Source organism: Pithys albifrons, chromosome 3 (assembly GCF_047495875.1).
Source record: "Pithys albifrons albifrons isolate INPA30051 chromosome 3, PitAlb_v1, whole genome shotgun sequence".
NCBI classification, from domain to species: Eukaryota; Metazoa; Chordata; class Aves; order Passeriformes; family Thamnophilidae; genus Pithys; species Pithys albifrons.
In genome coordinates, this window is record NC_092460.1 from 98,576,514 (window position 1) to 98,600,822 (window position 24,309).

The window sequence follows — 24,309 nt, forward strand, 5'->3', positions numbered from 1 at the left end:
GGACAGACAGCTCATGGGAATGGGTGTTGGTGTGGTAGAAGTGATGAAGTGACTTCTCTGCTCCTTTATAAGTTTATGGCTGCTATGAGAGACTGAAATGTAAACGTTGTGATAACATGCAGTGCACACTTTGGGCAGAAATGGAAACCTTTGTGGCGAAAAAGAGAAAAACAAACATACCGAAAACCTGAAAATAACGTTCCCTACTATATTTTTGTCTGTATTTTTCAAATGCATTGACTCAACTGGGTTTCAATGAATTCAAAGAAAGACCAAGAGGAATACTATATTTTATTTTGCAGCAGTTATTAAACATGTTCCTTTGTTTTCCCACCAAACCTCCTTTCAATTGACAATAATTTGCAAACAACTATCCTTAAAAAACCAAAAACCAGAGACCAAATACTTTGAGAATGAAACTCCTCAGAAAGGCCCATTGCCCAGGCAAAACACTCAATCAGTTTGTATTTTTTTTTTTTTACTGAAAATGTGGGTGGTTTTCAAATACAGGAAAGAAAACACCACGTCTTGTGGTGATATTTTCCACCAGAAAGATGCAGCTTGAAGGGCTTTTGGTTTCCAGATACCTACACCCACTGGAGTGGCCTCATCTATTGTAGAAGGCGATGTCTGATCAGTTGTACAAGGCAAGTTAAATGGCAATAACAATATACAGCAGTCAGTGTGTGTTTCAGTGGAAGCTCTGTGTCAGCTGGGTAATTATCCTGTGTCTGGGTAATTAATATGGCAGCTGTCTCCCAGACCACAACACTGCTGCCTTCAGATATGAAAAGAAAAGCTGCTGCAGAAAAAAGAACTGGAAAGAAGTGGAATATCTGTTAGCTCCACCCCTGGTGGATAGGACCCAGCAGAAGATGTCCCTGCTCATTGCAAGGGGTTTGGATTAGATGGCCTTTAAAGATCCTTTCCAATCCAAGCCATTCTGAGATTCTGGGACCCCATAACAAGAAGTGGGCTTGAATCCCAGCAAGGAAGATTTAGGTTACACATGAAGGGCAGTGAAGGACATTTTTGGGACAGGCAGGTATGAAGCTGTCACCAGAGGTCTGGAGTGACAGGATGGGTTAATGCTCTTTAGAAAGGGCTCATGTTGATTTTTCTTTGCAGCAGGGGCTGGAATCCTTGGCTTGTCTTGCCAAGGATTTTTTCTGATCTGAAGCCTTGTTGTTGCACAGTCAGGTGATATTCTGGTGGACAACACAGGCTGAAACCTTTTTCTGCCAAATTGGAGCTAAGTGGCCTGTTTAGTGTGTGATACATGGAAACTAATACTGAGCCTAAATATTTTCATGTCTGCAAAATTTCCTAGAGGCAAAGTGATCCTCATGTAACTGGCTGGTGTGTCATGCTCTGTGTCTCAGATCATAGAATCCTAGGATGGTTTGAGTTGGAAAGGACCTTAAAATCCTCTAGTTCCAACCCTCTGCCATGGGCAGGGACATCTTCCACTAGACCAGGTTATGCAGAGCTTCATCCAGCGTGGTCTTGAACACCTCCAGGGATGGAATCTGATCAGTGTTGGGAAAGGCAATATTAAAAGGGGGCAGGGAATGAGGGAGAGATATGGGACTGCAACCCAGCTGGGGATATGCCACTAAGATGCCCAATGCTTGCCCTGAATCTGACTGCAGGTGGATATGATGGTCCTTCAATCATCACATTCCTGTGCAAATTTTAGCAACACCATCAGCAACAAGTGGAACTGAAAACTGAAGCTTGGGATGGGAATACATAGAGTTTTAATTATCTGCAGCTCACCTTCACTTGGAGTGGAAGAATCTCTTCTGTATGCCTGCAGTATCAACAGCCAGCATAATGGACTCTGACACAGACAGGAAGGATGGATGTGTAAGTTAATGGAGTGTGAGCAATTTAAATGTAAAATCATCTGCCTCATGAAATGTCTTTTTCTCTCCTGCTGGTAACAAGAATAGGTATTATAGTCAGCTCTAATTGTTCAAGGAAATAGGGGAAAAACCACTCTTTGAAAGCAGTTCATCACCACTGATTTCCAAAATTCCAGCAGCCCTTCCCTTTGCTTTGCCTTGACTCCATTTTCTTTATTTTAATGCGTACTTTACATTTTAGAGATCAGCATCAAGGGCAAAATGATCACAATGGTATTCAAAGAATCATCCCAGCTTGTTCAAAGTGAACACTTACAAGTCCTAAAATTTCTAAATATCTCATTTTGATCATCTCAAATAAAACACCTTTCACTGGTGTAACAAGGCCAGGTGTCATATTCTGCACCTGTAATTGTGCATTGACCTTTAGGGAAACACTATTTGAAATACTTCACCAGAGCTTTTGGAGTCACAGAAGGTACCTGAACATGGTCTTGTATCTTTTATGGGTACATTGGGGAGGTAAGAAGAACATCTGTAGGTCTCCTTCATATGGATGCCTTAATCATGTTGATTTGTCTGTTGGCAGCAGCGAAGCCTGTAAGTCTTACAGAGCTGACGTGGTCCTGGAGGATGTGGGGATTTACCATTGTCTTTTCCAAAATCCCTTGGCACCCACATTTCTGGGATTCTCTTTCCTTCTGTTTCCTTTCCCAGTTTCCCAGGCCAGTTTCCTGCTCTAGATCCACCTGTCCACAACCCCAATCAACACACCACTGGGCTGTAAACCTATTGCAGATGATGAAACCACAGGACCATTGGAGCTGAGTTTTGCTGAGGGCAAAACCTATCTCTGACACCCTTAAAGACCTGAGAGGGATGCACCAAACAGGCACCACTTCCACCTGTCTTTCTTTCATACAACAACCTTGCTTGAGGTTGGATCTGCCTGGAAGAGAGTTGTTTCAAACACCCATGGGCCAAGAATGTAACATGATGAGACAGATGAACGATTGAGGAAAGACTCCCCTGCAGATATTCCCTGTGCACCCATCACCAAACCTCCCCTGCCAGCCATGACCACAAGGCTCTGCAGCCTCGGGGGGGGGGGAATAAAAAAAATCAGGTTGTCCTAATTATTTCATTATTTTGGATGAGCAGTTCTTTGCAGCCACGGTTTTCCTGCCTGCAAGAGGGAACCCGTGCCCCCAATCCTAAGGCAGGGTCCTGTGCAGAAATAGACAGGATGCTCCACTCCAGCCCCCGGGACTGGTACGTTTTGGGAAAGAACGGAGAGGAGACCCGGGGACCCGGGGGCGGGGAGGGGGACGCAGCAGGGCGCGGAGCGGGGTGGTGCCGAGGAGGAGGAGGAGGAAGAGGCGACGAGGGCAGCCCCGGCGGTGTCGACAGGCGGCCCGGGGTGCGCTGCTTTCCTGCGGGGGCGTGGGGTGCAGAGCCGAGCAAAGCCGAGCCGAGCTGGCTGTGCCGGGCGGAGCTCAGCAGAGCTGGACGGGACTAGGCTCAACCCAAGCCGAGCTCAACTGAACAAGGCTGCGCCGAGTCGAGCTGAACTGAGCCGAACCGAGCTGAGCTGAGCTGAAACGGGCTGATCGGAGCCGCGCTGCGCGGGCGGCAGGTACCGCCGGCGGAGCGGGATGCGCGGGGGATGCGCGGGGGATGCGCGGACAGGGCGTCCCGCTGCGGGGAGATGTGCCGGGGGCCGGTGGGAAGCGGGCGGGATCCCTGGAGGGGGTGAGGCAGCCCCGAGAAAGTTTGGGGCATAACTTGGTCCTGTTGGCATTACGTTGTACCCGGACGCTGCGCTTTATCCCTCTTCCCTCTGTTACGAGATTTTAAACCTGGCAACTTGGCATTTATCCTAAGAGGGTTTTTTCAGTATTTTTGTTTCCTTAAATGAGAGTCTAAATTACTTTCAGCTTATACACCTGATGTCTTTAGAGAGCGTTTGTGGTTTCACCAGCACATTTTCCTGCCTTTAAAAAACAGTGTTGTTTTCTCCCATGTCCTTTCGTGCAACAGAGGGGAAAGTGAGAAACACAATTAAAACCGACTGTAAATAAAGTGTTATTCAACTTCAAGTGAACAAACGGGTGGAAATATAGAGGGAAAATACTTTTCTCTGCTAGGTTTAGTGATGTTTTGTAGGTGTTTCTTGGTTACAGTATGTGATAAAATAGCCAGATAGAAATCTAGTTTGAGAGGCAATTTTGTATCTCAGCAGCTGGATATATAATTTTCGGATCGAGTTTGTAACGTCCTTCATTCCAACGTAAGTTGAAAAGCAGATTTGAGCGGTAAAGAGAAATGAGCTGCCTCCATCCCTCCTCCGCTCCGTTGTGTTTGAGCTGCATTTCCTTTTGAAGGAGGGAAGTCGGAGCTGGTCGAAACCTGGATTGTTCCCTGCATGCGCATTGAATGCTAATGAAGTTAAACTTCTGGGTGTAATCGGATCCTTTTAAATTGCAGCTCCGAGACAAGTAAACTTCTCGGCTGTCCTTCAGTCTCCAGTAGTGTGATACTCTTCAGGGAGGGGAAGCTTTTTACCCACTACGTTTTTTAATTTCTACCGATGAAAGAATAGTAGCAAGAAAACCAACTTCAGTAGCTGAAAGCCACTCAATTGAGTCGTGCTAACAGCAGATTATTTAGTAGGGTTACTAGGGCAGGAAGAGATAAAGTTTCACTGAACTTGTTATTAAAAAAATAAAAGGCTGAGGGAGAAGCAGAACTATTTGCAGTCAATAGGGCAATGTTCAGACTTTTGTATCTTTAAGCAGCCAAGTCCTTGAGGCCCTGGACATGTGGGTTTTTTATGTTTCTTTTTTTTATCCTTCTGTTAGATTGAAGGAAGGACTCCACATCCTCATTGAGACTGCCAGGAATTCTCAGTTTCTGGGGAGTGTGCTTCAGGAGCTGAGTTAAGGACCAGCAAAGAGCACCTGCTCCAAAGAGGTTCTGTCCCACCTGGTTGTGGTGGAACAGGGCTGCATTCTGCTGGAAGTATCAGATGGCCTCCTGGAGTTCATGGGCCTGCCATTGCCTAAACACTTTAACATCAGAGTTGAATCCAAATCCCAATTATTGTCTACATCTCTTTTTTAGTGTCTAGGCTGGACACGAGACATTGATGTCCAACAGTCTTGATTTGCCAAGGCTCCCTGAGCCATGCTGAGCTCCTCATTTTCCTCACATGACTTTTTGGCCAATCCCTGTGAGGACACATGATGAATGAAGCAAGTATTGCTCAGCCTGTGCAGAGATTTGGGACTGGAAATGTTCCCTGTTTTAAGATAATGCCACAGTTGCACTGGCATGGGCAACACAGAGTTTAGTTAGTTTTTCTCCCCACTTCTACATGTCTTCTGGATTCTTTCTCAAAGCCCTAGTGAAGATTCAGATATCCCTCCTGAACCTCCATCCTGCAGCTCAGCAGCCCCCTGAACCCAGGCTGGTTTGGTAGTCGCACTGCTACACTGGGGAAACCTTTGCATTTTCTTTCCCACCTCGGAGAGCTTTGAGCAGAGGGTTATTACATTGCCAGGGTGGAGCTACCCTGTTTTTTTCTGCCTCAAGTGTGTTTCCTTTCAAAGAAGGTTTCTTGACTGACTCTCAGAGTTTCTCACAGAAGCAGCCTCGCTATTCCATTAGAGGTGGAGGGGCTCAAAGGAAAGGCTTAGAGAGAGACAAGGACAGAGGGTTGGAGGGAACAAGAACAGTGGTTTAGATTCCAAGTATGCCAAGTATTCCTCCTCCTTGGGATCTTTCCCAGTTTAGTCTCTGTACATCCTCCCACTTTTGTTCTGAAGGAAGTGATACAGTGAATATAATTTCTGATGGCAACTTTTTGGTTTCTTCTCTTATTGTCTGGGTTTAATTGCAAAGAGCTCTTCAGAAGCCTGGGAAGGAGGTGATGTATGAACCACCTTCCAGGGCTTTGTCAAGAGGGCTGCTCTGCTCTTAGCTTCTTATGTGTACATTTTTGGATCTAAATTAAAACAGTTGGCTGCAAATTCTGCTGTTGCTTCCCATTATGCTGAAGCCAGGATTTTGTAAGCAGAGTGTTGTTCTTTGCCTAAGCTTTGAAAAACCGATTCTTGAAATAGAAAGGGAAGAGAAAGTCAATACAGGAATACAAACATCCAAAACCTGTATGTGTGAAATCACCTATAGGACCAACCAGAGCCTTGATCCTGCAATCACAGGTACCTGAAGCTCATTGTGCAAAGCTCCCTCTCAGGGTTGTTCATGTGCTCTGTGCCTCTTCTTGCATAGAAACGATAGGCTCATGTTTGTGATTGACATCAGAAGGCAGCCTGCAAGCACCAGTGACAGTTTGTTTCCATTCCATGGTGTTATTCTCTGTTTGCCTCCACTTGCATCTGACTCCTGGTTGTCGGTCTGGCTGGAAGGAAAACATTGGCAAAGGCAGCATAAACTGCAAACCCTTCTCTGTAGCCAGTGATGCCTTTTTCATCATTGCTTGTTTGTGTCAGTTTTGTGATTTATCTGCATCGTTGCATGTTTGTCTTAATATCGTTCTTTATCAGGCCTGTTGGAGGTTTTTAATCTCTCACCACCGACCAGATCCCATCCAGTAGCAGAGATACGTTTATTAACTTTGATGATGTGAGTGGAAGGAACCCAGATTGCTTTTCAAATTACCCCCAGCTGTCTTAGCAGTGGATAATTCCTCTGGTTTGTATCATCCCTTTTAGCAACATCATTTTTTCAGAGCACTTTGCTGGGGCAGAATCGTGCCATTGCATTTGGGCATATTTTTATTTCCACCTGTGTGTAAGAATATGTGCTGTGTTTGGTTCTTTAGGGCAGAAATGCTGAATGGAATAAGTGTACAGTTGTAAAGGATGTGCCCAGGGTGAGATGAAAAGAAATGGTGCAGCTTTCACACAACTGTACCTCGTCTCTCTCACCACTGTGCCATGTGTGCTGCGGATGTACCAGTTATCTCTCAAGTGAATTTCTTGATGTTTATCTGAGCTGTAGAGAGATCTGAGATGTACAAGTGATAAGCTCTACATAATGTTTTTCTGGGTTTTTTGAATGGTCATTTCCACATCACATTCTACCATTTTTGGCCTGGATCGTTTCTCTGTAAACAACTGCCTCAATTATTATGTCATTTAATTTGCTTGGCATTCAATCAAAAGAAGTGTATCCCCTTTTCCTTGTCATTGTCAAATACAAATGTCTCCTGGGGATACAATATAGTTAGAGCATGTGAATAGGAACACCAGCACTAAAAGACAAAATAATTTCCAGTTCCTAAACGAGTGAGAACAGGTACCTTATAAATCTCGTGGCGTGGCCATCTGTGTATCATACTCAGCCTGACTCTGTTGCTCCTGTGACTTCAATTACATCTACTGAACTTACCATTTCATCAGGAAAGTGAAGGGAGTTCTAATGTCAAGACCATTTTAAGGCATCCTTGCCCTGCCAGGTCTTTTTGGAGGGAAGGACTGGTGGGTGTGACTCGTTACATGAGCGGTTGTGTCCCCTGTAACACTTTTCCTACATGGCCAAATGCTTTTAACCTACAACTGTTTGACACTCCACTGATTAGGAACTGGAGAAACACAAAAAGCCATTATATGAAATGTCCTTTTTTTTTTTTTAGAAATATGTATTTATTTACCAAAGTATTTCTGCATTGAAATCATCTCAAAGCAGAGACAAGGCATGTACAATGCCAAAGTTTCAGTTTCCATCCAGGACTGACAGACCATGGACAGTTAAAGGAAAGTATTTGATATGACATCTATAGGAGGCTGTTGAAACTTCTTCCATGATATGTAAAGGAATTAAAAGATTACATTAAACCACTTTGGTACTTTGCATGTCTAATTATCAGCAATCATGACAGTAGGAGGACTGTCTCCACAAATATGACTGCCCTGAGCAGGATCTGAGGATGAGAAAGCGCATGAATGTGTGAGAATAAATTCATCCTAAGGCACTTACAATGTATGTAAGAGTGAGTGAAAGCAAAAGTAGCAGAACTATGGTACATATAGAAGTAGAAAAGGTGAAAAAAAGGAGATGGAAGGAAACAGAAGTTCTGCAGCCTTTTGTGTAGCAATATCACAGCCCTTCATGGGCACAGTGACATGCTCCCAGGAAAGGTGTTAGAAGAGCAGGGTCTAAGCTAGAAGCATCAGGGTTACGGATCCAATTGGCTTTAGAGGACAAGAGGAATAAAGGTGTTTTTCTTTACAAAACACAGAAGATATTCAGGGGATTCAGGTTTTTTCATGGAAGTGTTTTGATCCACAACAAAGTTGTTCCTATCTTGAATGTTTTTATTGTGTGTTGCAGGAATTCAGTTAAAAATGATATGTGCATTTCCACTCAGTTGTTTCCTGGTGCTTCCAAGATGCAACATGACTTCTTCATGTGGTGCAGAAAGGTGTTGGCTCCATCCCCAGTGTCCATGGCAGTAGAGTGAGGATATGAGGGAACTTTATCTATAGTTTCCATGAGTCATTATGATAGGTTGGCTATATCAAAACATTTCAGACCCTAGAACAAACCCTGTCGCTTTTCCTCAGAAAAGATGCATATTTTTTTAGTTGAAAAAGTGATTCCTTATCACATATTTTTGATAGAGTTTTCTGTGGTGGCAAAAAGCACCTGCTCACCACATGCTGCACATGGAGGGTTTTATCATTTAGAAAGGAAGGAAAATGATATTTGGAACTGGTGTGCAAAGGTTATTCCAGATGCTGGTAGTAACATGGGAGAAGATGTCAGTGTGTCTGCAGCAGCAGATCACTGAGCTGAGGGGGTAGGTTAGACTTCATCAGGACAGCAATCTGGGGCAGGAAAAAACCTGAGGAGACAGAAAAGCCTGAGAAGGCACTGGCTGAAGTGAGGTATGGAGTATATAGATAGGTATATGGTGACAGGTGTTTGTGGGGCTGGGGACAGCTAGTACAGACTTCCTTACTGCAGAAAGGTGAAGGGTTAAGATATGGTTTCAGCTGTGTTTAGGTCTAACATGTTGTACTGAAGGGCTTTGGTGGTAAAGTTATGGCTGATGAAGCAGTCAGGGGGTCAGTGTGGTGAACATGAGCAACTTTGGTCTAGTGGAAGGGGAGTTGGAACTAGATGGTTTTTAGGGTCCCTTCCAACCCAAACCATTGCATGATTCTGTGAAGTGTGAGGCATTTCAAGGATCCAGGGCAACATAAAACCCAAACAATAGCTCTAAGTCAAACACAGATTCCTCTTCTGTGTCATCACACTGGGATATTTCCTTGCAGAGCAGCCACCCACCCAGGCCAGGAAGTGCAATTCCTGCCTCACATTTCATTGCACCACATGTTTTCTGGAAAAGCAAATAAACCCAGTCCATCCCAACAAGCAGAAGGGCCATCACAGCACTGTAAATGCACACATTTGCTGAGAGTGTGGATTTAGTGTAGCTCATCTCAGGGATGCAGGGATTGAGGGTGAAAGAGGATGTATTCTCAAAGCAGAATGGCTGTAGGGCTTTGGCTGACTCATTGTTTTGCAAAGTTATGCTGGAGTTTGTGGGAAAAGAACCCTTCTGACAAAGGTACTCCTGATATTGGACTGACAGTAAGGTTTTTCTTGGTTTAGTAGGGAATACTTTGTTCCTATCTGTCATCATTGATGGAATAACTCAACAGTTCAGAGCCAGTTCTTTCTTTGGTCTCAAACACACACCAGCAGTAGCCTCATCTGGGCTAAATCACTCTCTCTGAGTGGCCAAATTTAACCTTTAACCTAAATAAGCTGCCCAGTTTAAAGAAAAAGAGAGAGAACTGCTAGATCATCATGGAATTGTTGAATCCCAGAATGGTTTGGGTGGAAAGGACCTTAAAGGCTACCTAATTCCAACTCCCTCCCAACTCATGGGCAGGGACACCTTCCTCTAGACCAGGTTGCTCAGAGCCCCATCCAGCCTGGCCTTTAACACTTCCAGGGATGGGAAGAGAGATCAGACATACTCAGGTAAGGCTGGAGTAGCTTTCCTGAACTATGCAGGCTTGTTGCAGCTTTGCCTCAGTACAAGTGAAGTCCTAACATAATTTGGTCTTTTAATGACCTGTGATTTTGTAAATAGCAGATAACAATCCAAAGGGCTACTCAGGGACACCACAGCCAGCAACAGAATGGCTGTCACAGTCACAAAGAGGCCAAGCTTTGGGGTCACCTGGTACCATAAATCCTCATGAACCTGCCTCCAAACTTCCGTGAATGTATTCAGAGCAGAAGTTTAGTTTCTATTTTGTTTCAATACTAAACTTACAAATAATTATTTTTTCACTTGGATCCAAGTTTATTTTTCTGAGGACATTTTTGATGTAGTCATTTGATTTTGCTTGTGAGGCTGCTTCTCTTTCTCATGGAAATCAGCAGCACAAGAGATAGTTGTGGTGGGAAAAGAATTTGAGAGAAAGGGGAAGCATTTTGGGGCTGACATGCTGAGAACAGAAAGAGCAGCTGAGGCTTATAGAGATCTGTTCTGACTTGTGAATGGGATTTAGACAAGGTCGTACCCTGCTTATCTACAGAAACCAGAGAGACAAATGTTGTTGTGGGAGTCACTGTTACTTGTCTTGAAGGACTGTGCACGTGTTGAGAACTGAATTTACCCAGATTTCCCCCTCCCACCCTTACAGTAACACTTGCTATTTATGTTTTAATTTATAACATTGGTGAAATAGTAAAGAATGTGCATCCTCCAGCTTCTGTTTTTATCTCCCCTTCCCTCCTCCCCCTCACACAAGGGCAGAGTGTGAGGACAACTACAGACATTGTTAATAAAATGTTTGAGAAAATAAAATAGAGAAGGACTCCTGAAAATAACTCTGTTTCTCCCTATCCCTCCCATCAAATTAAGGTGATTCTCTGCAATGTACTTTGCAGTAACATTGGAAAGGATGGTGCTTTTACCAAATCTCATTGTTAGAAAATTCAATTATATGACTTATGTCAGTTTTTGCAGTTCCTATTCATTAACATTGTCTTTCTTGCTTTATTTATAGACCAGATTCAAACCCGACAGAAAGTAAATAAAGGTTTCAGTGCATTTGGATTCAGAGTCTGTTGTACCTTGGTAAAGCTGTAGACAAGAGTTCTCAGCTTATGCATCTATATCTACAACACACCTATTACTTCATGGGTGTCTTGATGCAGAAAAAAGACCCTTAAGTAGATCTGAATTTAACCAACTTCTGACAGGTGAGACACCCCATCTGAGAACTATCCCCAGTTGTCTCAGAAACTGAAATGCCAGACAGACATCTCCACCTGAACCAGCTGCCTGGCTTCTGTCAGCTGTGGGGAGAAAGGCATTTGAGGTCACCAGGCATTTGCCCCATTTCAGTCAGCTACATGGAGATAATGGAAATTGGAAACCCAGCAGGTCTCTTTCTTTCTGCTGTTTGTGAAGGGGGCCTGGGGTGAATAGTCCATATGCAAATGTGTATGGAGTAGGCGGGAGAGTGAATTTCTAAAGTTGAGTCAGGAATTGGTTTGTTTGGACAAAGAGGGGAGGGAAGGGGCCTCCAGCATGGCAGGATCAGTAGGTGGATCCATCTGTGTAGGAAAAGTTACCATAGCGTTGTCCCTGGGGAATGTGATCCCTTTTAGGCAGGGGGCCCCACTAATAGAAGCATCACCAGCTTCTATGCAGCCCCATATGCACGTGGACCTCTCTTGAAAACCACTCAGAGGGAGAATGTGGAAGTGGATGAGACATAGGCAGAGGGGCACTGGAATGTTGGACAAGGGTGTTGTGGTGTTACCTCAATGAACTTTGGACCCCAGGAGTGATATGAGTCTCTAAATTCAATCCTTCAGGTAATGCCATTTCTGCTTCCTCAAGTCCTAGCAGCCAACATTATGGCTCTTCATGGTACAACTCCCACTGGCACAGCCCCTGTAGCTCTGCAGTTCTATGTTAGACACAGCTATGTCCTTAGAAAAAGAATCTTTCTTCTTTTGGGGAGTAGTGAGGAGGGAGTAGTAACTGATTATAAACTTTGTCATCTCTAGAGCCAAGCACTATCTTGATTTCTTTAGTCAAGCCTTCCTTTTCTGATCATAGTAAAGGGACTTCATTTGTCTAAAACTGAATCATAGAATCCCAGAGTGGTTGTGGTTGAAAGGGATGTTAAAGATCATCTCATTCCAACCCCATCATGAGCAGGGACACCCTCCACTAGACCAGGTTGCTCAGAGCCCCATCCAACCTGGCCTTGAACATTTTCAGGGCTGGTGCATTCACAGCTTCTCTGAGCAACCTGTGCCAGAGCCTCATCACCCCCACAGGATATTTTCTTCCTAATATCCAAAATAAGCCTACTCTCTTTCAGCTTAAAGGCATTCCTCATTGTCCTATCACTACCTAAAGTCATCTGTTTATAAAACATAAAATAAACAGCCACCTGTTGAATCTTTGCAAATGCTCCGGCAGCTGTAACTCAAACATTGTCTGGAGGTGACACAGCCTTTGAGCTGGTCCATGTTTGGGATTTTGTGAGTGTACCTGGACATCTGAGTGTGTAACTGAGCTTTTCTCTGCCCAGTGGTGTCTGCATTGCTTAGCTGAGCTGGGAGAGTGATGCTGAGGTGAACCCTGTGTGGTTCCTGGGGACTGTGAGCTACACTAATACTGAGATGGGTAGTGTAGGGTGGACTGAAGGTTCATTTGCCTCATGTGAGGCTCTGTGAGACCTCCTGAGCTCAGGGAACAGCATGAGCCAGGGATAATTAGTAGGGAAACAGTGTGAGTTTTGAGGAGAAGAGAAGCAGATATTGTCTGAGTGCTCATGACTTAGCTTTTCACGCAGTGTGAAGGTGAACCCATAAAGGTTTGCTTAGACAGCCAGATGGTGATACAAAAAACCTCCAACAAACAAAAAACAGCCAAAAAATTCACAACTGAAACAACAACAACCAAAAGTCCTGAAAACCTGATTCTCAGCACTTTATTTTCTCTGTGGTTTGTATTTCAGTACTCTGTCTGTCTCAGTCAGGGAGATAACAGAGGGCAGAAGCACAGAAAGAAATGGGTGGGTAAATGGTAAAGTTGATGTGAGCTAAATAGTGAGTGAAGTGGAAAGTTATGAAGAGATGGAGACTGAATGTCTCTCAGGAACTGATCTGAAGCTCTGACACTGAGAATAGGACACCAGGCTAAAAATGAGAAGAGGGTTTTCAGCCTAACTGGAGCCAGAGCTGCTTTTTTAAATAGAAGTGTAATTTTAAATTGAGAATGACTAAAGAAGAGGAAATTATATGTGAGAGTTTATTTAAGTAGGTGCATTGGGAGTGGGAGAGACATAGAAGCTGGAGTTGTGGTGGTGTTGACGAGAGAGCACAGACGTGGTACTTGCAGAAGGGAGCCCTGACATTGATAGAAACAAACAAAAATAATAATTGAGGATGATTTTGGTGAAGCCACGGCAGCAAAGACTGATGGAGAAGAGAATGAAGGCAAAAGTTGTAGGTCTGCCAACTTCTGCTGTGCACAAGAAATATTTCTGGGTTTAAGGTATTTAGCAGAACATACATGAAGCTGCAAGAGTGTGGAGAAGGTGGAATTATCTGAGATATCCGTGGTGCTTTTCACTGTAAAATGTGAGCTGGGCCAGGTGCTCCTTAGGGCAGAGATTCCTACAGACTTCCTGTGAGGATTTCAGGGAAAAGAGGAGGCAGCTGAGGGCTGTGGACAGGAGGCAGCTTGTGCTGTTGGCATGGCTAAAATGAATTACCTGGCAGTCAGGCATCTTCTTGTAGTTCCTATTTCCTGAGCCTGATAGGAAATATCCAGTGCTGCAGAGGACTGAGGAGAAAACACTACTTCTCCTTAAATAATAGTGCAAACTCTGGAGAAACACAAGACAATTCCAGATCAAAATTAGTTCCATAAAATACATAGAATCATAAAATCACAACCTGGTTTGGGTTGGAAGGGATTTTAAAGATCATCTTGTTACAACCCCTCCTTCATGGACAGGGACACCTCCCACTAAACCAAGCTCCACCCAGAGCCTACATCTCCAAAGTCTTTCGTGTCCTGCAGGAATAAGGTTTGGATGTCCAGGGTGGACTCCAGTTACCATCTGAGGCTTCTCTTGTGATAAATTTGCCCACTTTTTTGAGGCATATGTGGTAACACCGGGAGCACAAGAAGCTTCATTGCTGACAGATGGCCAGACAGATCCATCAAGGAGGATGTAGACAGTCTGCTGGATGGCAGAGAGGGGAGTGAAATGCTCTTTTCCAGCCCATTTTAGTAATTCAGGGTCCAAATACCTTTAGCAGATTTCTGGATTAAGCAAGGACATTAAATACCTCCACTACTAAATGAGGTTAATCATAGCATGAAACTGTGCCTGAGGAAGGAAGGATGTTCATATGCCCCATTCTGGTCCTGTACCCCTCCCTGGGGCTTTTTTTTTCTTTTTAAGAGAAATAAAATAAAAAATAGGTGCAGGAAATTCAGTGCATTAACAACCATCCTGAGTATCTGAGGAACATACCACCTTGTGTCATTAAAAAAAAACAAAGCACCAAAGCCCCTCAAAAGGCCACAGCAAAAATCACAGCAAGATCTTACAGAAATATAGAAATTGCTGTGCTAATGAATAAGCAGCTAAAGGAAAGGACACATTGTAGCTACATCTCGGTTCAAGATATTTTTATTTCCCTCCTTACACTGAAAAGCTCTTTGAAAGAATTTTGTGTGCAGTGTTTGATAAACAAGGCACAGTCACTTCTAGTTTGGCCTGTGTTAGCAAAACCTGAAAAGAAACGTTCGTATTTACAATTATAAATAAGTACAATAAGCATAATTTCTTTTGAGCCTGTGTGGCCCAAGAGCTGCACAAATGAAGTGATACAGCAAAATAAATTAACCAAAAGCTGTTCAGGAAAATCAAGAAGCAAAACTGACAAGTTGGTTTTAATAATCTGGATCCTCAAAAATGCACAAAAAAATAAAAAAGGGAATTATTGACAAAGGGGAGTAAACTGAGCAGTTGAGCATTTTTTCAATGGGACCGATGAGCAAGTTTGTTTTGTTTCAGGACCACACATGACAAAAATTCATTAAATATGAAGAGTTCAGGGACAGCACCTGGGGGTTTTATTCCAAATAGGAATTTGGTGGGTCTGCTCTGCTTCTCTTTCCAGTTTGCACAAATAACAAGGGGTTCACCTTTAAAAGCCTTGCCTCTCCTAAAGGGAGATAAATTCACATTTAAAGCAAAAGATATGCATGAAAGAGATTGTACTGTTGGTGTAAGAATTTGTCTCCTTCTGTATGAGCACATTAAGAAGTGCTGAGGGGTGTTCTTGAGCATCTGACCTTCTTTCCGTTTCTAGAGTGAATTTCAGAGTGGATGTTTTTAGTGTGAGGTCCTAACCCAGCTGTATTTCACTGTCTTTCCAAGCTGACATGACTGTTAGACATAAATACATCTGCTCCTGGATGAATCCCTAAAATCTGGGTCTTTTTCACTGGATATCAGTGGTAGGGCTGATCTTGGCCATCTTTGTGCTGGATGTAATCATAGTGGGGAAACAGCACTTCCAGCATGGGCTTGGCTTTACCTATTTAAAATGTATTTAGGGTTGGGTGCTTACATCTCTTTGCTGGATATTCTGGGAGCTGGGAGGGTGTATGTAGCCCATACATGCACTGCAGTTGTCTCTGTATATTCATGTGAATCCATCCTTAATCTCTTCACTGGCAGCAAAGCTTCGATTTCCCAGTCCCTTTATCCCAACCCAAAGACAGCTGCTCCAGAATATCCCCCACGTAATTCCTGCTGAGGACAGGCCTCCAAATCCATGCTGGGTCAGGCAGACACAGCTGCAAACTCACTTGTCAAGACGAGAAGAAAAAAACCAAAGGTGGCTGTTGGAGAAATCTGTGCCCTGATCCCAAATCCTATACAGACACTGGGCTGTGCTGGAAGAGATTGGGAACCTGACATGGGGTGGAAAACTGAACCATATCCTTGGACATAGCCTGCATCTAGGTCAGGTTAAAGCCATAGTTATGCAGAGACCTAAGGATAGCAAAGCACAAATTCCTTGTTTTTAAAACCTACCTCGACATGTAACTGCTAGAATAGTTCAGGTTTCTATCCTAGAGCCCAAGGATGAAGGCAATGACCACTGGCATTCCCAGCAGATGTTTTCTGCAATTCTCCAGGTGGGAAGACCACCAAGCCTTTCACAGCTGTAAATCTGTTCACCTGCATTAACTCCACTATAGCTAAATCGTGTTGAAGATCTAAAATTAGGCCTGGTGCTCCACCCTTGCCTTGAGCTCAGCAGAGTCCAGACAGATGAGTTTTTAGGCCCTATGTAGGAGACCAGGTCCTGTTACCAGTGCACACAACTTGCTCTAAACACAGCATCACAAGATTCAGAGACTTTCAAAGAGAAACTCCCATTTCCCATGCCTGCCATTGGCCCCAGAAAAGTCTGCAAGCCTCATTTCCACATGACAGAAGAAATGCTTTGCTCAGGTCCTCTGTGTCTGCAAGCAACAAGGAAGGGTTTGTGTATAGAGCATGAGTTCTCTTTTGAAATTAGGATGTTTCATGAAGTTTTGGGGGGCTCATTGGTTGTACTGAGTCTTGTATTGTACCAATCCCAGCAGACACTGCTGATCCTGCCCATCCTCACACTCTCCTTCCACTGCCTTTGTGAGATGTTGTAGGTGGGGTGCCTGACTATGGAGAGAGGAAAAATTAAATGACTATGCAAATTCTCCTCCTTTTTCTTCTTCTCTGATCCACATCCTGGTAAAAGGAAAGTCTGGGAAATGTGGGGTGACACCTAGAGAGATTCTGAGCTTCCTCCTTCATGAACAAACTGGTTTGATTTTCTTTGAGATAACAGCTGATGCAGGCACACAGAACGAGTCACTCAAGGGAGTTTTTTAGATCTCTGTTCCCTATTATATGGTCTGTGGGATATGAGGAGTCAGGGGACAGAGGGAGGGACTCCAGCCATCACTGCTGGTGTTCAGGGTTGCTCTTGAAATCTACAGGGAGGCCTTGTGGTGTGTTGAGTTATGCTCATGTGCAGGTCTCCACCAGCTATTCAAACAGATCTCTGCAGGGTCAGGACCTGCCTTTTTGGCTGGGAGATGCCTTGCAGGGGGTGAAGAAAAGTTCATAGCCTTCAGCTGTAACTCCTGGTTCCTTTCCCTTGTGGTGATGCTGATCCTGAGATTATGAACTCATTTTGCAAACATAGTTTTGCCTCAAAAAGGAGAGGGAGCTGGAAATATTCCCTCTGACCTCGAGAAAATGAGTCTGATGGCATTAGGAAAGCAGCATCTCAAATCCTGAAATATTTCCCCTCTCAGCTGGCCCTCATTCAGTCAATTGCCATCTTTACTCTCTCATACAAGCATCCATTTTCATTTTATGAAAGGCAAAAGCAAAGGCAGCTGTCCTCCATGCAGATCTTCCACTGACTGGGAGCAAGAGCCTGTTTCTTTCTCCTTAACCATAATTGATTAAGGATATTAAGGAGTTTATTACTTCCTAATATCATTTGGGAATTAGTTCCATATGTTACATTATTCACCAGAGTGGGCAAAGCTGCCCTGTGCCAGCAAAGTTGGGTGCAGTACTGCTGAACCCCAGTTACACTGTGTTCAATGTTTTATTGGAGGAGAGGTTGCAGGTGGCCTCTTATAGAAAGCTGCATTTCTTCCTGAGTTTAAGATACCTTATATTATCCTTTCCACTGGGAAATTAAGCAGAACTCTCCATATCCACTGCAGCTGTTTCTAGTGTTAAATTAAACTGCTGCTGTTACATTGAGCCGTGCTGGAGCTGAGCTGTGTTGTTCCTTAATTGTTTATGGCTGTGGATACCAGCCAAGCAGCAGTCCTGTAGTGGCAAAAGCTGGAGACAGGACCTGGAAAACAGATGTTTGAGCCAAAGCCAAGGTGGTTTCAGGAAACACAGTGAGAGAGAAGCAGGAAACCAGTTATCTGTCTGATTTATCGGACAGGGGAAAGAAATTCACCCCAGGGCAGAGTGCTCACACCAGGCTGGTCCAGCAGTAAACTCTGATTTTAGCAAGCTTTAGCCTGCCTTTTCAAGGCTTACATGGGCAGCTGCTGGTTTGCCAGTGCTAACACTGGCTGTGCCAAACCAACATGCTTTGCAGCCGGGTGGAAAATTCTCACCTCTTTGCTGATGGCTGCAGAGCATCTCATGCAATAAACTGGTTTATGTGGAGTCCCAGCATAAATCTTTTCGATCTGATACAATGAAGGGATTGTTAATGGCTTGAGGAATCTAATCAAAACTAGATCTTACAGGGGCTTCAGATCATCCCCAGGCATTCCCACTGGGTCTCAAAGGAGGGAAATCACACTTTAATGGATCCAGCTCATGATCTGAGGGTTCCAGTTTCTCTCTTTTCTTCTCCCAGGAGTCTAGGTAGGTGCCTGACATGGAGATGCAGATGCTGTAGACATCTAGGATTTGGTGAGATCTGCCCCATCCATGTTTTCACAGAATCACAGCCTGGTTGAGATTGGAAGTGACCTCTTAAGGTCACCTTGTCCAGCTCTTCTCTTCAAACAGGGACACCTGATGCCAATTACCCAGGATCATGTCTAGATGACTTTGAGTCTCTTCAAGGTTGAAGACTTCACAATATCTCTGGAAAACCTGTTCATGAGGTGCTTGATTGCACAGAACCAGAATGAAATATTGCATTGGAGGGGAGGGAGAGATAGTCCAGCATTTAACATTAAGGAAAGTTTTAAATGTCACTGTTTAGGGAGTTGATCCAAAAATCTGAACAGGTGTGTTGAAGCACATCCAACCAGTGATTTTTGGAGCAGTCATGACACTATTTAGCAGGACGAGGTGATTTCACACTTTTAGCTACATTGTAACTACATTGATTTCATTGAAATGTGATGAATGCCAACTCAAAGTTTTAGCCCTAATTTTATTTCTTTAGCACTTGAGCCAATAGTTTGACCACATTTTTGTGTGGGTCATCAAAAAACCTTTGGATTCCTTCAGCAACAAACATGTTCTTAGATGCAAAATACATGGATTAGTAATTCTAACACTGTGACTTTTGAAAGGTGGAATTTAAAAGTCCTGGTAAGGAAATGCTTACAAGCTCCCCCTGCACTTCTTCCTGCTCCTGTCTGTGGAACAAGAAGTCCCTAAAGCCAAAAGTGTAGGAACTGGGGATTTGGAAGAGAATCATGATTTCTCTTGTCCAGAAGGACCAGAAGTACTTGTGTAGTGTGGTAGAGACAAAGAGAACATATCTCTGTTCACACACAGAGCCATGATGAAGACCTCTGGCCATTTCTAGCTTGCCCCACTCATGCTACAGAACATGCAACTCCTTGGATTTCCCTTCTGCTGCCAGAGACCTTTTAGTTTGTTTGTCCTTTTGTCTGTAGACTAAGTAGGCTTCTTATTTCTTGAAACACAGGAAATGTCTATATATAAATGCATCTCACAGAGAGAGGAAATATATTTCTTTCTGTTGAAGAGATTTTTCCCCTACTTAATTTGATCAGATTTCTCTGGTCTTGACAGTTGAGGTAGAAATTTTAGCCTTTTCTTTCCATGGACCACACATAAATTCCCCACTGTGCTTTGTGCAGTACCACAAATGCCATTCCTTACAGACCTACCTGTGCTTGAACATCTAAATCCAAGTGGCTCTCCAAAGCAACTCCATCAGGCACTTGGCTAATGTGTTTCTGAAACATCCTTCAGAGAGATGCTGCTCTCCTCCAAAGGAGAACAGGATCATCCTAATCTCCTGTTTCCAGCCCCAGCTGCTGCTTTGCCTTCCCCACTACCTTCTAGGAAACTGCAAAAGTCATAGTGTTTCCCCATTGAGGGCAATGCCACATGCAGAGGTCCATGGCCTGTCATTCCTAGGAATACACAGTAGCCATGAGTCACACAGGGTTTTTTTCTCTTCTGTCCTATCCTCTCTTCAGAAACCTGATGGTTTTCTTCTTTTTTAAGCACCGTAGGCAAGAGAGTTTATGACTTTTTGTTGTTTTCCTGAAAATTCAGTCTGGTTGTTAGTTAACATAGCCAGAAACTGAAAGGAGAAGGAGAACCTTCCTGTGTGGTTTCTTGCATAGATTGTCCTTATGTAGGTTAGCAAATATAAGGAAACCTCCTGGGAAGCCAAAATCTCTATCAGAGAACACCTACAGTTGGCTGCATGGGCCATCTGTGTTGGAAAGGGTTGGAGTGTGAGTGCTCAGTAGCTGTGAATATTCGGGCCAGGAGAGTTGGTGTTTCAGTCCCAGCACTAACTGTAGCTGTTTGTCTTCATTTTATAAAACAGGAAAAAGGAGATCTCACCATATCCTGGATACAAGTGAAACTCCAACCTGCTGCCACTTGGCCACGCACTGACACAAAGTTGCTGAGTATTACAGTCAACCCAGACTCTTCTACAGGGGGCTGATGGAAACTCATCACTCCACTCTGCTGGGTAAGAGAGAAGACACTCAAGAAAAGGGCTGCATCTTGGTTTCTCCAGTTTTCCTCTGTCCTTGATGGTCTTGCCTCCTGTCTCCTTGAACAGAGTCAAGTTTTAAAGTCAGTCCTGCCGGAGGAGCAGTTTTCCTCATTCCTTCAACTGGGAAAATCCTTTCCATGTTGTCCACACCTGTGGTGAAAAGAGAAGCCCCTCTCAGATATTGAACTTGTCTGTCAGGAAACTACCATTTACAGGTAAGAAACTGCTATTCCCAGAAGAATTTTGTAACTGTATGAGGCTGGAGAAGCTTCCCTTTGGATAGAGCACTTTTTATGTGTAAAAAGGAGAAGAGACTTGGGCTGCATCCCACACCACAAGTCATTCAACTTTTTGCTGTTGTAGTTGAACAATATGTCATTGTCAATATATTTGACAGATAACAGCTGGTGATAGGACTGATGTCTTTTAACTCTGGTGGTCTAAGACTCAAACATCTGCAGCTGAGTTCAAAGTGCCTCTTGCTCCCCACTGAGAGGAAGAGAAGCCAGGAATGACAAGCTCAGAAGTTGAGACAAAAATTGGGTGGCAAATCCCAGTTCTTGGGCCCAGATGGCACCAGGAGGGGCACTAACTACAGCAGTTAATAATTTCTGTTTTCACTAAACCTTCTCTCAGAAAGCTTTGAAAAAAGCCTACAAAGAAGACCAACCCAAAGGTTTTGTAGAGTTTCCTGGCATCTTGATTTTATATGTTTCTGTTCTCAGCTGCTTAAACTTATCCTGAGGTACTGTTTTATTGGTGGGAGGGGGTTGTTTCACTGTCTACAGAGTGTGGTTCATATGAGCTGAATTTTTCTCTTTATAGCCTCACTTATGAACAGGGATCAGCACCCAGGCAGTCGAATGCCCGAGATCCTTTCCATGCTGTATATAAATAGCACCCAGCTATTTCACAGTTTCATATTCAGCTTGCAGTCTTCCAGCACCCTCATATTCCCAAACCTCTTTCTATTCCCATAGAACTCAGGTTCTTGAATGTGACTTAATGTGAATTACAGCAGGGGTTATCCCAGCCAGGAAAGCTCTGATTTGGCCTCTGTGTATTGTCATTCTCATTCCTGACGGTTGGTGTCAAGTCATGAGTGCTCAGAGCTGCTCCTGTGGGTTTTCCAGCCCTGGGATGGGTTCAGCTCCTTGGTTAAGCTGCCAGCTGAGCTACTTTACCTTATGCACGTTAAGCAGCACTCAGTCACTGCCTTGTCCTGCTGGTCAGTGGAGGAAGTCAGAGAGTCTCCAGCTCATGGATAACTAACGGCCAATATCCTCCTGTCCGGCGGAGATAAGAGTCTGGTTAAAACCAAGGGAATTTTTAGACTCTTTCCCAAGTGTCGCCTGTTTTTCGTTTGACACAGGACTTGTCATGTCTCCCTTTCTGCGTATTGGTTTGTCGAACTATGACAGTGGCCCTTACCTGCCATCCCAGGGGGAGGTGATTAACCCTTACTGCGCTGTGATGGTGAAAGAGGCTGTGGAGTCAGGTAAGTGGAGAGGTGTTAAATATGCAAGTGAGCTGCTATAACTCATGTGGATGTGTTTCTGTGTCATTTCTTGTGTGTGGGAAACACCTTGGTAAATCGTAGAGTGACCCATAAAATGGTTTGGCTTGAAAAAGACCTTAAATATTCCAACCCCCTGTCCACCCCATTCATAAGGGTTTTTGAAGTCCTCTTTGTGTCCCAGCACACACTGCAAGTTTGGATTTGGTCTGGTCTGCAAGACAATCTGATTTTAAGATGTTACTAAACAAATCTATGTCTCCAGTTTGAGATTGTTATCAACTACATAGTAAGTCCCAGCATGTGACAGAGCAGATGAGCTGAGCTGGATTCGGTTTCACTTTTCCATCAGCAGTTGTTGGTTTGTCAGTGGGACTCCAGACAGATGAAATCTGAGTGTCCTAAAATATCCTGGCAAGGCTGTCTGTGTTTATCGTACTTTTCTGGAGAACTCACAGGTCCGGACTTCCATAATTAAAAAAAAAAAAAAGGCACTTAAACAGAGTGGTCTTTTCAGAGGGTTAATTTCTCTGTGTAATTGCTGTGCTGTGTGAGAGGTTTGAAAGTGAAACCTCAGCCAAAGCAGTTTTCTCTGTCTGAATGTAGGGGATTGTTGCACACTTTTCCTGATGGACCAACACTGACGAGTCCTCATAGGGAAAACATTTCATATATATCTGATGCATGAAAATAGCCCCAGTGAGAGGATGAAAAGTTCTTCAGTTCTGCTTTTGAACAATCATGAAGAGCAAGACCTTCAGTGTTAGGGAATTCCCTAACACTGTTATTTATCTTAAATTTTTGATAAATTGCTTATTTGACTGCCGTGATTCTTTCAGAAATTAAATCCACTCACTAGTCCCTTTTTACTGAGAATCCCCATGACTTTAATCCCCAGAGGATGTTAAAGAAGTTTAAAAATATTTTTATAATTTTAAAATAATTCAGTATTTCACTGGGATTGTTTGTTTGTTTAAAGAGACAGTCTCTATCACATTTAATTATTTCTTTATTTAAATGATATTTTAAGTGATTATGAAAGATGTGGTGACTGGTGCATTCCAAAGGAAAGAAAACACTGTGTGACAAGATATCCCTGAGATCCCACTTTTAACTAAAAATACCACCTATTTCAGCTCTGTGCAGGACTTGGCTGTTTGCTTTAATGAGGCCTTTGAAATCCATAACTCAAATCGAAGTCTGTGTCAATTCAAAAGTGAATAAAATCAATTTGGTCAGAACAGACCTATATTTGTTTGTCTTGCACAGAGCTGAAAGTGTTTTCAAACACAAAATACTAACTAAGGGGTATAATTTTTGTCCTTCTGAGAGTCAATAATCATAGCTATTAGAATAATTGTATATATTTAAATTATTGTGGTAATTATAGCTATTATGAATATTATTATAATAATTCCTCTACCAACAAGAAATAAAATAGTATGTTTGAGGAGCTTTTCTCTGTTACTGAGGACTGAATATACAAAAACTGACATTCTGCTGTTGGAAGATTCCTGTTTGTGGGGTGCAGTTTCATCTAGTGATTGCTCAGAGCAAGGTGGGGCAACTAGAGGGTCTCATTGTCACATCAGAGTCAGCAGGAACCTTCTGGGGCTGATTCACCTCAGACTCCCCTCTTAGGATGGGTTGAACCACCCTTTTGAGGTGTTAATCTGCTGCTGAGAGAGGGTGTTTAAATGTGTGATGATGAACTTTACCTGAAGGTGACTAAGAAAAGCTGAGGCCACCATGGGATCCATCTACCCTATAATTCCAGTCTTCTACAAGGATATTGATGTCTGAGCAATTCAGCTACCAGTGAATTATAGCCCAGGGGAATATGCAGGGGGTTTCGTGGTGGGATTCATCTCAGCTTGAGGAACACGTCCATAAAGAGGGTGATGAATCACATCCTAGAAAAGCCCAGTGCTCTCTGCTGACTGGACAGTCCGCTCAGAGCTACATGTCTGACATTCAGAGAGCTAAGCCTGACTCTAAATACCAGAAATGCTGTCAGCATGACCACCCAGAGGAGCTGTCATGCTCAAACAGGCTTAGAGAAGGCAAAAGGTTTCCAGGCAAACACTAGCTGAGTATGTTTGAACTAGAATCAGAGACTCATTAAGGCTGGGAAAGACCTCTGAGATCATCAAGTCCAACCATTAAACCAACACTGCCAGTTCCACCACTAAACTGGCAGTGTCTTTTTCCTGCTTTTTATTTCCTGATTTTTATTTTCTTTTTCTGTGGGGGGCACAGTTTGCTCTCTGATCCCTGGTTTCACAAAGCACTTGATACTCAATGGTAGTGGGGTTAAAAAAAGTGCACTGGTTCCCTGATATGAAAATT

General features: G+C 43.5%; 1 protein-coding gene across 1 annotated transcript in view; it reads left to right on the forward strand.

The window, feature by feature from the left end:
• Nucleotides 1-3,262: 3,262 nt before the first annotated feature.
• Nucleotides 3,263-24,309, forward strand: part of PRKCQ (protein kinase C theta) — a 60,868-nt gene continuing 39,821 nt past the window's right edge. Inside the window, exons 1-4 of the mRNA XM_071552859.1 lie at nucleotides 3,263-3,504; nucleotides 20,268-20,417; nucleotides 20,511-20,659; nucleotides 21,817-21,942. Of these exons, the coding sequence (XP_071408960.1) occupies nucleotides 21,825-21,942 (118 nt within the window). The 5' untranslated portion in view covers nucleotides 3,263-3,504; nucleotides 20,268-20,417; nucleotides 20,511-20,659; nucleotides 21,817-21,824. The remainder of the gene's footprint in view (nucleotides 3,505-20,267; nucleotides 20,418-20,510; nucleotides 20,660-21,816; nucleotides 21,943-24,309) is intronic.